Source organism: Molossus molossus, unplaced genomic scaffold, assembly GCF_014108415.1.
Source record: "Molossus molossus isolate mMolMol1 unplaced genomic scaffold, mMolMol1.p scaffold_m16_p_8, whole genome shotgun sequence".
NCBI lineage: Eukaryota > Metazoa > Chordata > Mammalia > Chiroptera > Molossidae > Molossus > Molossus molossus.
In genome coordinates this window covers 87,215,610-87,231,243 of record NW_023425402.1, presented here as the reverse complement: position 1 = coordinate 87,231,243, position 15,634 = coordinate 87,215,610, and the positions used below count along the sequence as shown (strand labels likewise).

General features: G+C 34.8%; 1 protein-coding gene across 5 annotated transcripts in view; it reads left to right on the top strand.

Annotated features, from left to right (window-relative positions):
• HBS1L (HBS1 like translational GTPase) overlaps positions 1-15,634 on the top strand; it is an 83,623-nt gene that overhangs the window by 51,934 nt on the left and 16,055 nt on the right. For all 5 annotated transcript variants that reach the window (XM_036248066.1, XM_036248068.1, XM_036248067.1 and 2 more), the window contains 7 exons: positions 3,373-3,635; positions 4,097-4,262; positions 6,886-7,003; positions 10,986-11,132; positions 12,230-12,304; positions 13,298-13,415; positions 13,811-13,879. In XM_036248066.1, the coding sequence (XP_036103959.1) occupies positions 3,373-3,635; positions 4,097-4,262; positions 6,886-7,003; positions 10,986-11,132; positions 12,230-12,304; positions 13,298-13,415; positions 13,811-13,879 (956 nt within the window). The remainder of the gene's footprint in view (positions 1-3,372; positions 3,636-4,096; positions 4,263-6,885; positions 7,004-10,985; positions 11,133-12,229; positions 12,305-13,297; positions 13,416-13,810; positions 13,880-15,634) is intronic.

The following is a 15,634-nucleotide window of genomic DNA, read 5'->3' as shown; positions in this document are numbered from 1 at the left end:
TGCCTTTTTTACCCTTATGTCTTGAGTGTCATTTAATCCTATTAGTGGTTATTTCCATTGAGAGGCCAATAAATAAAAAACACAATTTCTTGTTCTAAGGATTTTATAATCTTAATGCAAAAGGTTTCAGAAGTCTTAGAAAGAAGCATGAAAATAAACCCAAATTAATGCATCATACTAAGAGTAAATGCATAGTTATCTATGTGAACAATTATAAAAATAATGGGTAGTAAATGGTCAAGACATAAAAATAAATAGTAAGTACCAATAAATAATTTTTTAAAACTAAACTCTATACTTTACAAGTGTAATGAAAGCCTTTCAGAATCTTCGAAGACTACAGGCTTCATCATTGTATCATCTCATAGGATAGTTGTTTAAATATTTATTGATCAGATTCCTTGGAGAAATACATTATATTTTAAAAATAAACTTGCAAATGATATAAAGGTAAAAGCAAAACAAAACAAAAGACAGCCTATGAGTTCATATTTTCATGTGGCCCATTGGGAGAAGTCATACAATGTGAAAGTTCTATAGGTACAGATTGAGATACTTAGAAATGCCTAATATTGCTCAGGGACCAAACTGTATTTGCAGCAAATACTTTCATAGGATTTTTTGGGAAATTTATAGTAGGGATACTGCTTAGGCTGCTGTTTTGATTTGGTGTCAAGAAAGCATAGAGAGCCCTGGCTGGTTTGGCTCAGCGGTTAGAGCGTCGGCCTGCGGTCCAGAGAGACTTGGGTTTGGTTCCCGCGAAGGGTATGTACTGCGGTTGCAGTTTATTCCTGGCCCTGTTTGGGTTGTGTAGGCGGCAGCCACTTGATGTGCCCCTTTCACGTCGATGTTTCTCTCTCTCTCTCTCTTCCTCTCTCTTCCTCCCACTCTATCTGAACAAAAAATGGAAAAATGTCCTCGGGTAAGGATAAAAAAAAAAAAAAAAGAAAGCATAGAGAAATACAATGAAATACTTTGAGTTGAAATTTCAGCATCATAGCTTTTTACATAGTGTGATTCCCAAGGACAGCTTATAAAAATGGATAATATATTGCTTAAAAGAAACTCAAACAGCAAACTTTTTTCTTCACTGGTATTAAAGATACTAAATACCTCTCTAGAAAATTCAGGTAAAAATGGTTAGAACCTTGTATAGAGAACAGGTACTGTGGTTAACCTCGTAAATCTAAATTATTACTTTTCTAGTGTCATTTAAATAACTCAAGAGGAAAGATTAAGCCTCTAGATTTATGTAGGACTAGTCCCACTTTGCGAAGATGGTTTGGAAACAAAACACACTAGTCATTTTATAATTGTAATTAAGGTTACAAAATTATATCAGAAATCACATGAATAAATATTCAACTAACTTAATTCATTTTTCATGTCAGTCAGTAATTACAACCTTGAACCCAGAATGGTCATTTTTGGACCTCATCTTAGAAATTGTTCAAAGTTTTAAAACATTAACTTTTATTTCATAATATGCAGAATTTTTTTTACTAAATACAAATTTACCCAGAATGCCTATCTAATTACTTTGGTCACTTCCCTCAAACTGTATACAACTTAGTGAATTAATTTTCAGTTTACCTAAGATCTCTTGAAAGGGAAGGTTATGAAAGTGAGAGAAAAGCAAGCTTTTCGTGTTACTGAAGTCTAAATGAAGTCAGCCAGGCCTGTGCCTTGGGAAGTCCTTCCTGTGCGGAGCTGCAGGCTCTGCCTGCCCTTGTCCACCACAGCCGTTCTGCCTGTGTGTCTCCCAGGCCGGTGTCAGGGTAAGCAGTGGGAAGCTTCTGCAACCAAAAACAGAAAGACGTGAAGCCAAAGATGGTGATTTCTCCCAGGTCTGATTAGAACCAAAGCCTATGTGTAGTCATTCTGGTTGAGTACTTTCATTGTAAGTTGTAGTTTTTTGTTTTTTCACTCGCTAAATGCAGAGTTGTCATATTTTGGTTTTAGAGCTAGCTCTGGGCAGTCAGATAAGTGTTTGCAATCAGTTTGATTTCACTTAATTTAGCCTGTTAAAGTAATGGGAGCATTTTTTACATTGGTGAAATTTTTTCTCTGTAGATCAAGATGAAACTAGTCTAAGCATTGCTAAAAAATCAACACCAAAATGGGCTAGCGTAGATTTGTAAATGGGAAATGGGAATGGATATACGGTTTAACAAAGTTGCAAATATAACAGTCTCTTTCCTGAGGTATAGATGATTAAGGGTCAGGGTGAAGCATATAAACATGCCCTGAAAGGGAATGAATTTGTTTTTTGGTACAGGAGCATATACAAATGCCCTGAGAAGAAAAAATGAATCTGTTGTTTTTTTTTTGGTACAGTGGGTAAGAAGAAAATAGATTTACTATTCCATTATTTACATTTTCATTATACTGAGATCTTAAGTGATTTTTATAAAGTATTTTTTTTTTTTGTAGTTCTCTGCCAACTCCACATTAAATGGGATATAATTGGTTTCATTCTTAATAACTTGCAATTTAACCTGTTCTGGTCCTAATTCTATTTATAAATCGTCAATGAAGGAAATGTAAGGCATACCACAATGTGGAGGGTTAGGTCACATTCTTTAAAGCTATCCACAGGATAACACTGCTAGGGTTTCTATGGAGAATAGTCAAGAGCTGATGAAGAACTGAAATTAGTGTTTACTTTTGGAGGCATCCTCATTGTCAAGGAGAGAATAAATTAAGCCAGGTGGTCTTATTTCTACTCTGTGTGTCTGAGCCCCTTGCTAGGTTTAAGCTTTTGGGAGCAGTAGCTAACTTTCTCATTTCTGTGTTGTCTTTTCTTCTCAGTGTCAGTGCCTACTATGTGTTGTAGTTTTTAGTAAATCAAGTATTTTTTGAATTAATGAATTAAAGCTCCTTTGCCAAAAGTACTAAGAATATGTAGGCATTTATATGCTCCCTTAAAAGTAGTTTGAGCAAAAGAGATTATACGCCTCTCTCTTGTTAGAAGAAGGAGTTTGGGCTAAAACTATTTTTTAATACTAATTTATCTCCAGGAACACATTTAGTGTCAATTTTTAAAAAATGTCTTTTTTACGCCATCTATTTTGATAGGATGACATGGCTAAGGTTATGGGTTTAGACTTCGAATTTCAGTTATTTTACAGGATATGTTCTTATTGTCGTTTTGGTAGACTGTTTTTCTCTTGTGATCTTCCAAGTCTGTATTTGTGTGGTTTGGGTCTAGCTACTTATCATTTCTCCCTTAACAGACTCTACCCACTTAGCAGAGGTCATTTTTGGTTTGCAAGTATAAGGAATATGGAGAGAGAACTCCTCTGCCCTTCTGACTCGTTAGGACATCAGGCGAGTTGGTTTTAACTCTCTTCCTATCTCTGCTTTCTTTAGAGTAACTGCTGAAGAAAATGGTCATAGTTTTCACACACCTCAAAGAGGACATCCTAGTGAAGATGCCAGCATTGCTCCTGCTGATGTTCTAGAGACCATTTCCAAACCAGCTCTTCCATCCCATACCGTTCTGGCATCAGAAGAGCAGAGCTCAACACAAACACCGGTGAAAAAGTCTAGCAAGCTGAGGCAACAAATAGATGTCAAAGCAGAGCTGGAGAAGCGACAAGGAGGGAAGCAACTCCTCAACCTCGTGGTCATTGGTAATGTCCTTTGTCCCTCTGGACTGGCAGTCCACTCTGCTTCAGCCTGACAACTTGCTGGTTGCAGCACGGAAACTACTCTACTCTGAGTTTCTCTGTGAGCGTAATGGACATAAAACAAGGGGGCACTGCCTTGCAATGCTTTCTGGTCACCCTGGGTGAAGTGATGCCAAGTTACCAAGGTCATTAGAGTTTGTTGTGACATTTTCATTTTGTAAACATTTTGAAAATAGCATGTCTTGATGACAATTTCAATTTCAAAAATCAGGGAAATTCCCCTTCTCTCTAAAGACATGCTCTTTTCCCTTCATTTAGATGTTTTAAATATCATTTAGTAAAAATTGGTATTTATTACTCTAAACACTGCCGTGAACTATTAAATTACATATTCATGCAATGCCTCAATGTGAACAACATCTGGAAAATGTACCTGGTATTAATCTTGAATCAATTTTCCTTAGGTCATGTTGATGCTGGGAAAAGTACTCTGATGGGCCATATGCTTTATCTTCTGGGTAATGTAAACAAAAGAACTATGCATAAGTATGAACAGGAGTCTAAAAAGGCTGGCAAAGCTTCGTTTGCATATGCATGGGTCTTGGATGAGACTGGAGAAGAAAGGGAAAGGTAGTCACTATATTTCAAAATTTTCAGTTTGAAATGATATATAGTTATTTAATTAAGTATGTAAAATGTGTTGAATATATGTGAAACATACCATGAAATATTTTAGACTATTTATGGCAAAATGCTTTCAATTATTCAGGAAATACTTTTATTGTAGTTTTCATTAATGCATACGCAATGAATCTATGTATGATTTTTACTCTTCCAAATTCTATGAGAATAGTTTAAAAGAATGTTCATTAACATTTTAAAAAAAATAGTAAATACACTTAGCTAATTATTCAATGGGAGACATTTCTGTTGTTACTTCCCTTAGTATATGTCAAATTGCCTTGATTTTGAATTAAAATTATGAGTAAGACTCTTAATTTTATATCAGATTATAAAGGAAAGGTAATTTTTTATAGTAAACTGTCTTCTGTCTGGAATCAAAATGACCAGTCAAGGCAAATGACCAGACTTAATATATTTTTATACTTTTTGTACTATGATTTTGTGAGACAAAAGTCAAGTGATTAAATCTAGCTTCTACCATGTAGATTTATTCCAGTCATTTGCTTTTGTATCTGTTACTGTAGAATGCAGCTACTCATATACCTCTTGCCAAAGAATAGTATTTCTTTCTCAGACTTTTTAGAATGGTAATATATATCACATTAGAATTGTTAGGGCTGTGGGCAGGCAATGGCATCTTTGTGAGGAAAGAAAGAGAACACCTTAATAATTAAGTGAAATGGCAGATGTATCAGCTGTGTCAGAAGAATTATTCTAAAGACTCTGAAGTCCTCTGAAAGTCCTCCATCAATAAACATTATTCTCTGTTCCCTTGTCTTCATTCTGAGTGTATTCATATTTGGATTTTCATACTTTTAAAAAATGTATATTATTTCTTGGAGTCTTGAATAGTCTACATTATAATATATAAGGTAATTCTCAATAAAGGAAGTCACGATATTCCTTAGCTCTTCTGATAAGTAGGAATTTATATTATAGTGTTTTTTTCCTAATAGGTGTCACCTTTATTCTACATATAGTATCACAAGCTTGTTTTCCAATCTAGTAAGAAAAGTTAGGACAGTTGTAAATTTTTTGATGGACTTATATTGGAAAGCAGTGGAATTTTGTATGATGTCATATTAGAAGACTGGATAATTGTCATCTGTCAGTTTACCATGCAGATTATTAAAGGATATGACCTTTTTTACCCCTTTGTATCATCTATTAAGTAGGTAAACAGATTGAGAACATTAATTTGTTAGAATGACTTGTTTGAATTCACTTAATATATGAGTTGAGCTGGCAAGGGATGCAATAATCTCATTCCTAGAGTAATCAGTACTTTTAGAAAATAATACACTTGCTGGTTGTCGGTCATATTTTTGCTGCTGCTAGTTTTCTGTTGTTCGGCATGATGCAGTTTTTAGAATATTTCTTCATTCTGTAGATAAGAGAAGCTTCCAGATACATAATGGGAGCTTTAACTCACTACTATACATTCCTTAATAGCACTTTAAAATATAATTTGTTGCTTATCCCAGCATGTTAAATATTTGTAAATCCTCTGTTCTGCTCATGTGTTAAACAGAAATTAGGAAAGTAAGTGACAATTTTCATATGCTTAGGCTTGCAAATCCAGAGCAGAGCTGGATCAAAAGAGTATATTGTGGTCAAAAATTCTAGGGAGGAGCTTGGAATATGTCTCCACTTATCACTTATCTAAAAGCAGTTATTTGGGGATTATTAAAGAGAATGAAGTATCATTTTCAGAAGTGCAAATGGCTGGTGGTTTCAGATTAAACTAGAATGACTGAGTAAGGAGTCCCACAGTTGCCTTACTGCTAGGATGAACATGTAATGTATCATCATAATTGCTGGGACACTAGGTAGTAAAAAAGGAGTACTCATTCATTACTCTGGATTATACTGGGCAAACCAGATGAATAATTAACTAGTTCATTGCCCACTGATTTCTCTTCTAAATTCCTGAAGTCTAGAATGACTTAGTACCTTTGCAGACCCTCCTGACTGAGCTTTCTTATTATCTGAATATACACTTTTGTCAAGAAGGATGAAATGGGATTTGAAACAAACTATTGTTCATCTTTCTCAATTTTTTAAAAATGGGGCATCTTCTTTGGTATATCCCGTTTTCTAAATGTGTAACATACTGAACAATCTTCAAATGAAAGTTTTATAAGTTTATTTCTATAATCAGTGGAGCATAAACATAAGAAAATGAGGAAAACTACCTCCTGATAGTGGTCATTCTTCATTTTACTTTTTCTCATGTGCAGTATTTACTATTTCCTTTTTTGGAGACGTCCCCATGTATCTTTCTTTCTTTGCAATCTACATTGCTTACAAAAACAAAAAAGAAGTGAGAAATATTATTTTAACTAAATTCTTGCTGCATCTACAACTTTGTTTTAAAGCTATATGGATATAATTCTGACGCATTAGAAATTCCAGCCCAAATTGATAGCTTAAAGTCAATTACTTTGAGAAATAAAATTTTCATTATTACCTAAGAATTTAGATGGTCATTTAACATATTATGAAATAATTTAATCCATAACACTGATTATTTATATAGGCATTCTAACCATTTTATGTTTTCTTTAAGGGGAGTAACAATGGATGTTGGTATGACAAAGTTTGAGACCACAACCAAAGTTATTACCTTAATGGATGCTCCAGGCCATAAGGATTTCATTCCAAATATGATTACGGGAGCAGCCCAGGTACCAGTTATTTCCTTAACTATAGTGCGCTGCGCGTACATAAAATTTCCTGATGCTGGGGTTATAATTCTAGGCTTATAACTTCTAAAATATTTAAAATTTTAACTTTAAAAAATTTTGAAAAATTCAGAGAAATACTTTTCATCATCTCTGTAGCAGTACTTTATAAAACCTTTTCTCATATATTACAAAGAAACAATGTGTAAAAACTATGAGTTTCTTTATAGTAAATGGTAAAATGCTTGATGAGGTATAGGTAGCCTTATATATTTCATTTATTACATTGGAGTAACAATTTCAACATCTGCCTTTTTAAACTATGTTCAAGTCCTGTATATTTATTAAGAGTTAATTTATGCAGAAATAATGAAACTTGGGAGTTTTCCCCCTTTGGTTTATTTATATTCTTTATAGGGTTAAAAACAATTATAGTTTATAAACTTATGATTCTTATAGGATTACTGAAAAAACAAAGCACCTAAAACAATGAAAGTAACTGCTTATTGGGAAACAGAGTTCATAAATGTGCCTGTGTCACTTGACAAAAATGTGACTTCAGCAATTGACCATTTTCTGAGTTCTTCCACCCATTAAAAAGGAGTGTTAGCACTGGCCGGGTGGCTCTGTTGGTTGGAGCGTTGTCCTGTACACCGAAAGGTTTCAGGTTCGATCTCCTGTTGGGGTGCGGAAGGGAGGCAGCTGATCGATGTTTCTCTTTCATCTCTCTCTCTCTCCCCTCCACCCTCTCCCCCCCCCACCTCTCTCTCAGAAATGAATAAAAAAATGAATACTCAGGTGAGGATTAAAAAAAAAAAAAGAATGTTAATATGAGCATTTGTCAATCTGAAAAGGATGTTATATGAATAATTTAAAATATATTTGAAGATAAGTGAGAAAGTATTTGATTCTGTTTTAGAAAGTTGATACATAATTTCAGGTTCATGGACTGAATGAGATTATGAAGATTGAAAAATTATAATTAATCACTGTTGGTTGAGTGCCTAACATAGACAAACACTATACTAGTTTTTTACATTTAGTTTAATCCTTATAATTCTATGAAGTACTAATTATCCCCATGTTAAATTAATATACTTCTCATTGTATTTACCAAAGGATACAATATATTTTTCTCTTTTTTCCTTATATAACGTGTCTCTGTATGTGTATGTATGTATGTATGTATTTTTTTTCTTTGTCAAATTAATACTTATTGAATACCCACCATGTTCTAAGCACTATGGTAGGAAGTGTGGGTATGATGGACTACAAAACACACTTTGGTAGTTTAATGGGAGAGGCAAACACCAGAACAAGTATTTATAGTAAAATATTTTTGAATCCTAGAACCAGAATGATCATAAAAATTGTTTACTCCAAATTCCTGATGGAATTAGGGTTGGAAAGGATTTTAGAGATTATCTAATTGGGTGCCATTGTGTGACAAATGAAGAAATAGACTCATAGATATTGAATCATTTACCCAGTTTGCAGAATACTGTGGTAGGCTTTTGGAAACACAAAGAAGCATACAGGATATGCTGCCTCTCTTCAAGGAAATCATCGTGTAGGAAGGTATGACATATAAAGACAGAAGGCTAACACAAATGTGCTGTAAGAATATATGCAGTATACACAATGAGGAGAGGGAGCTTTATGCCGCTTCAAAAGGCTTTCTTGAAATTGTGTAGGGATTTGAGCTCCCAAAGATAAGCTGTTGCACAAAAAGAGTAGAGAAATTAATCAGTATTTTTTTTTTGGAAATGGCAATAGGAAAGAGGATTAAGAAGAATACTTATGCCTGAGGTATCTTAATACAAATTCAGTGAATTTCAATTTTAACTTCAGAGAGTAAGTTTAATTTGATAGTTGTCAGCAAACCTGATTAGAGAGATTTGCAATTTGGATTTGGATTTGGATTTGGAGGTCAATGTTGGGTGTTTTATATATACTGTATTTACCCCCTGGTGTTTCATGAAGTGAGTAAAGTGATACCCAGAAAAACTGATACCCAGAGAGATTACACAGTTTACTTGATGTCTGTGTGATGCCTGCTAGTGACATCAGTGAAAGAGCCAGTTTTCACATTGATCGCTCCAGTTTGCACTCTCAAGTAAGAACCCTTGCCCGAAAGAACTGGATCTCATTAAAGAAATAGAGTTCACCAGTATGAGTTATGAAGGAATGGAAATGAATGCTGCACTTAAGAGTAGAAGTTAAGTAGAAGGAATAGTTGGGTAAGAATAAAAGGAAAAAGAAATAGAAATAATAGTGCAAAGTGCCCTACCAAAGTATGTGGATGATACTCTAAATTACAAAGTGCTCTTCTTCTGTACCTACTGTATAACCATTTTATTCCCCATTATGGTGAGGATTATATGATAATGTATGTGAATTTCTTCAAAAACCGGAGAGCACAAACATAAGTGTCATTGAGGAAACAACAAAGAGAAAAGCTGTTGTGGACTCTGTTCTGACCAAAAGGCCAGGCAGCTTGATGTGGATGGAATGTGAGAGGACCTTTGAGACAGAGTGATTACCGCCTAACATTCTGAGATAGCTAAAGAGGGAGATGCCACAGTTGGTCACTGTATCCTGGGTTACAGAAAAGCAGATTTCTGTGAGACTAGGAATTACATACAAGCAAAAACTATAAAAGGGAAAAATGAAAGAGTGTTCCTTTAAAAATGTCCTGACAATGCATTGATGAAAATAATTGATGAGAATGAAAATGGAGGAACATCTGTGGTTGCGCACTGTTTACTGCAAATTTTCAAAGGCTGCATCCCCATGATGCAAGTGTCATCACACAGAGAAGCATCACCGAAGAGTGGTGGGAACCTGTAAAACTAGTATCAGTAAGGCTTTTTTTCTCCTTTTTTTGTGTAAATTGTGTATGAGAAGAGAAATGTCTTTCATCTGATTCTCAAAATGGCCCACAAAGGTTAGGAAACCTGTTCTTGTCTTTTTTTAGTGGCTGAAGAGGGTAAATGTGATATGATATTTTTCGATAACTCATTGATTCACAGTTTTTCATTAATATAAGCAATACTGTGACAAATATCTTTGTAGATCCATAGTTATTTCTCTAGGGTAAGTTCCCAGAGGTGGAGTTGATGGGAAGCAAAATATACAGGCTCTTGAAACATCTTGTGAGAATGCCCTTCTCATTGCACTCTGACTTAGAGTGAATCATTTAGTCTTAAATCTTTGCCAATGTAACTTGTAAAAGTGGGCAACGGGAGGAATATATTGCATTTTTAATGTCCTTTTTGGGGGGTTTCTAATGAATTTGAATTTTTTAATATTTTTTGGCCATTTATGTTTTTTTTTTAGCCATGTCTCTCTAATGATTGTAACCTTTACTTCATACGTTACTAGTATTTGTTCCTGTTAACTTACGTTTTAATTCTGTTTATGTTTTTCTTCCTCTACCTAGATATTTTAATTGTTATGTAATCAAATATGAGAATTTTTTATTCTGCGTCATTTTATTTCCTGCTGCATGCTAGTACTGTCTTAATTTAAAAATTTTAATCCATCTGGGTAATTCTTTTTTTTTTTAATCCTCACCCGAGGACATTTTTCCATGTATCTTCAGATAGAGTGGGAGGGAGGGAGGGAGGGAGAGAGAGGGAGAGACAAAGAGAAACATTGATGGGAGAGGGACACATCGACCGCTGCCTCCCGCATGACCCTGACCAGGACTGGGGACCAGGGCCGGGGATGAACTGCAATCCAGGTGTGTGCCCTGGACCGGAATCGAACTCGCAACTCCTTGGTCTGCAGGCCAATACTCTAACCTCTGAGCCAAGCCAGCCAGGGCCATCTGGGTAATTCTTTTGTTTGATTTTCTTTGGTGTTTGATGGCAGGTTAGAGTTTGCCTTTCAGATCTGACCAACACAGTTAACGGAATAATCTGTCCTTTGAATTAAAATGCTGTGACATCATTTCTAGTTTTGATTGTGTTTTCTTCCTCAGGCGGATGTAGCCGTGTTAGTTGTAGATGCCAGCAGGGGAGAGTTTGAAGCTGGATTTGAGACTGGGGGACAAACACGAGAACATGGCCTCTTGGTTCGCTCTCTTGGAGTAACACAGCTTGCAGTTGCAGTCAATAAAATGGATCAGGTATTAAAGGCTTTATGAAAATTCATCTTAGATGCTAAGTAAGATCCAATTCTGTCATATTTGATGACTTCATATGTGACAAGTGTATTTTATTAGTGCATTTGCCGTATTTGAAAAAAGAAATTCATGATTCTGGTATTAAGTAAATAATACATGAGTAATTTTAAGCAAAAATATGTTTTATTTTCAAAATTATTTAAAATACCTTAAAATTGTTTTTAGTTATAAGAAAACCTCATTTTAGTGTAAAGAAAACCTGAACTAACCTATATTTCTAACATTCCCTTCCCCTAAAAAACTTTATACTTTTCATTTTGTACATCCATACAATTTACTTTTATAGATAATAATCTTTTTTTTTATAACATTGGGTTATAATCTGTTTTACTATCTACTTTTTCAAAAACTTGACAAAATTTTGCGCATATTTCTAAGTAATAATAATTTTTGTATAAAGAGATTTTTATAGTTTTCTTGTGATATCATTATTGCATATACCTTTTATCTTTTCCCAGTATTTTAGTATGAACATTTTCAAATATAAATAAAAGTTTAAAGAATTTAAAAGTAAACACCTCTATTATACCCACTAAAGATTCTACTACATGCTTGATCACATTGTCTGTCTTCCCCTATATCCATCCATAATCCATTTTATTTTGATATGAATTTCCAAGTAAGTTACAGACATCGCTACACTCACCCCTAAATACTACAGCGTACATAATGTTATTTAGAGTTCATATTACATATACAATTTTAGTCTATTTGGCTTTATTTTATTTCAGCAGTTGGTCCAAGCACAATTTAATAAATTATTCACTTTTTCTCTCCAAATTTGAAATCACTTGTAACATATACAAAGATTTGTGTGTACCGGTGTTTATTTCTAGACTTTCTGTTGTAGAAGTTACTTTTAGATCATATTAATAGTAAGATCTTATATTCTGAATTTTAATTTTAAAGAATTTCATATTTAATAGATTTTATATTTATATTTTATTGTCTTGATTATTTACATTTTATTGCATAAATTTAAAATTTATATATAGTGTGGTCTGAAGAATAGTTTTAAAAATAAATTGGATCTTTATCAGGTTAATTGGCAACAAGAAAGGTTTCAAGAGATTACTGGAAAACTTGGGCACTTTCTTAAGCAAGCAGGTTTTAAGGTAAGATAATTTTAAATTTATTTGGTTACTTTCCTTAAGTCTCATTTTATTGTTATGAGAAAAAAACGAATACTTTGCTGTCCTTGTCTTGTTAAGTATCTTTAATTCTTTTCGTTTTTATTTCCCTGGTATCATGTATATATTCTTAGTTTTTTTTATTACTTCACCTTAAATTGCATATATATTGTAAATTGGCTTGGATTTAATATAAGTAAAATACTTTTTTTCCACCTGTTAAATTAATTGTAGAGGTTTAGGGAGATCATGAAGAAAGGTAGAAACTAGTGGAGAGGAATTTCTCCTGAAAAAATGTGAAATATACCTATGTTACTAGGTAACAATGCTTGCATGTTTTGAAATATATTTGTAAATTTCCCAGAAAATCAGAACAGTTGAAAATGTTGCATTAGATAATTTCAGGATTATAGTTCTATGATTTCTATTATTTTTTATTTTATTTTTTATCTTCACCTGAGGACATTTTTCCGTATTTTGTTCAGACAGAGCGGGAGGGAGAGAGAGGAAGATAGAGAGAGAGAGAAACATTGAGTGGCTGCCACCCGCATGACCCAACCAGGGCTGGGGACAAACTGCAACTGAGGCACGTGCCCCTAGCGGGAACTGAACCCAGATTTCTCTGGACCGCAGGCCGATGCTCTAACTGCAGAGCCAAACCGGCCAGGGCGATTTCTATTACTTTTTAAAAATACATTGTTGTCACCCTGACCAGTGTGGCTTGGTTGGTTGAGCATCGTCCTGTACATCAACAGGTTGCAGGTTTGATTTCCTAGTAAGGGCACAGACCCAGACTGCCCCCCGTCAGGCTGCACACAGGAGGCACCGATCAGTGTTCTCTATTACATCTGTGTTTCTCTCTCTCTGTCTCTCCCCACCCCCTTCCTTTCTCTCTAAAAACAATAAAAACATATTTTTAAAAAGTACATTTAAAAACAATGTTGTATGAAGTTTCATATATTTAATCTTTTTTAATAGGAAAGTGATGTCGCTTTTATCCCTACAAGTGGTCTCAGTGGTGAAAATCTAATCACAAGATCTCAGTCGAGTGAACTTACAAAATGGTATAAAGGACTATGTTTATTAGAACAAATTGGTAAGAATACTGCCTTACTAATTTTAATTCATTATAAACTTGATATTAATTATTAGTTTAGAGTTCTTTATGGTAGACAGTGATGTGTGTGCAAAAGCATAGGATTTGTAGTCAGAGGAGCTAAGTTACCAGTTTTGAAATCACACGTAATATTTAAACTAATGCCACTTTTCCTTATTGAATTAATGGGTCTCATACTTACCCTACCTACCTCACAGACTATGTGAAAACATTTATAAAGTACAAAGTATTCTATTAATGACAGTAAATTTGCTATTAATTTTTATATTTATAAAAAATATGTTTTCTAAGTGACATGGGGTTGTAATGGGCTCTTTGGACATGAGTCAAAAATTAATTTTAAATTAAATCTTGCTTTTTGGCATTTTTTGCAGATTCCTTTAAGCCTCCTCAAAGATGTGTTGATAAGCCTTTTAGATTATGTGTATCTGATGTTTTCAAAGGTAAGTGCTACCTCTGCAGCACTTTTTCAGTATGACCCCCACCTTGCCCTTCTCTCTTGACCTCTTTTCTTGGACAAAATTATTATATTATCTTTCAGATTCTCCCTTCTTAATGCCAATGTGAGGATCACTGCCAAATTAATCTTAAAGGGCACAGTGCTAGTTCTTAACTCCCCTGCCCAGAAAAATCTTCAATTTACTCACCATTTCTCCATCTCATAATTATCTTTCAGGTATGAAAAAACCTTATCCTTTATCTTTTAACCTCATAGATTTTCTCCCGCTAGAACCCCTTAGTTTCTGTCTTCTTCCACCAAACTGGATCATTCACTATTTCTTCCCCACATAGGAGGGTCTTTATTGCCACAACGTCAACTCATGTTTTGCTCTTTTCTCTCTTTATTAATTTCCTCCACATCTGTAGGAGTCTGGGTTAAGTCAGGAGATAGATACCACACATAGGTGAAATGGAACCTTTGCTATAAAGAATTGTTAATATGATAAAAGAGTGATATAAGATATAAGGAAGCTCTATGGTACCCTTGGGCTGAAGAAGAGCGCCCTAAGATAGAAGGGGTACAGGCCTTGCTGGAGGAGGTATTGTATTAACTACCTCAGAGTACATCTCACTGAATAAGTACAAGACCCTATACAAAAAAACTATAAAATGGAAATGGAATAAAAGATCTCAGTAAGTAGAAGGATATAACATATTTATGTATTAGAAAAGTCAGTACAGTAAAGATATCAATTATTTCCCAAATCTCTGTTATTCACAGAGCAGGCAGTCAAGAGTGAATTTGGAACTGAGAAGCAGTAAATTGGTAACTGGCTAGTTCACCAAACACATACCCTAAGGTGTTGCTCTGTGTTCTCTGTATCCTCTGTCATTGCATTTTTTATGCAGTATTATAATTGTCTATGTCACTTAGATTGTGAACTCCCTTGAGGGAAAAGACTTGTCTTTTCTATTTTTGTATCTGCAGGACCTAGCTCAGTGCCTGGTACCTAATACATGCTTAATAAATGTTTAATAAATGAATGAGTGAAGGTGCCTCACAAAAATCATTTTAAAAAATTGAAATTTGTTAGTATTATTGTTATTAGCTTTTATCATTCTAGTAGTAGAGTATATATAGTAATGCTTTCCAAACTACTATTATCTATTTAAAATACAAAAGATGCTTAACTTTCTGTTTTGATTAACAATGCTTGCTGACTCTACTTTTTCATCTCCCATTCTGTCTTCAGGCTACTTCCTGGCTTCTGCCCACACTGCTCCCCTCAGTATGTTCCCACCAAGGTTACCAAATGACCTCTTGGCTGCCCAAGTCAGGAACATTTTTCAGTTCTGTCTCACTGCCATCTTACTTGAGTTTGGCATTGCTTCTGAGGCCAGTAGTCACATCTGCCTTAAAACGTTCCTCCCTTGGTTTCTGTGACCCACTTCTCCTGCTCTCCTGTCTGGCTCTGACTTCTCTGTGTCTCCTCTGAGGGCTTCTCTTTCGCTGTCTCTTAACTGGTATCCTATCGCTTCAGTCCAGTCCTCTTACTCTCCACACTCCCTTTGTGTGGACATCCACGAGTCATTTCCCTCCTGTGTCCTGTTGCTTCCCAAACCTGTGTCTCTGACCCAAGCCTGTTCACACTCCCCAGATACATGTGCTAACTGCTACTGGGCATCCCACAGGGAGTGTGCTCCCAGGCTGCCATTCTCATGGAACTGGTGTGATTGATGACCCCTGGAGTGCGTCT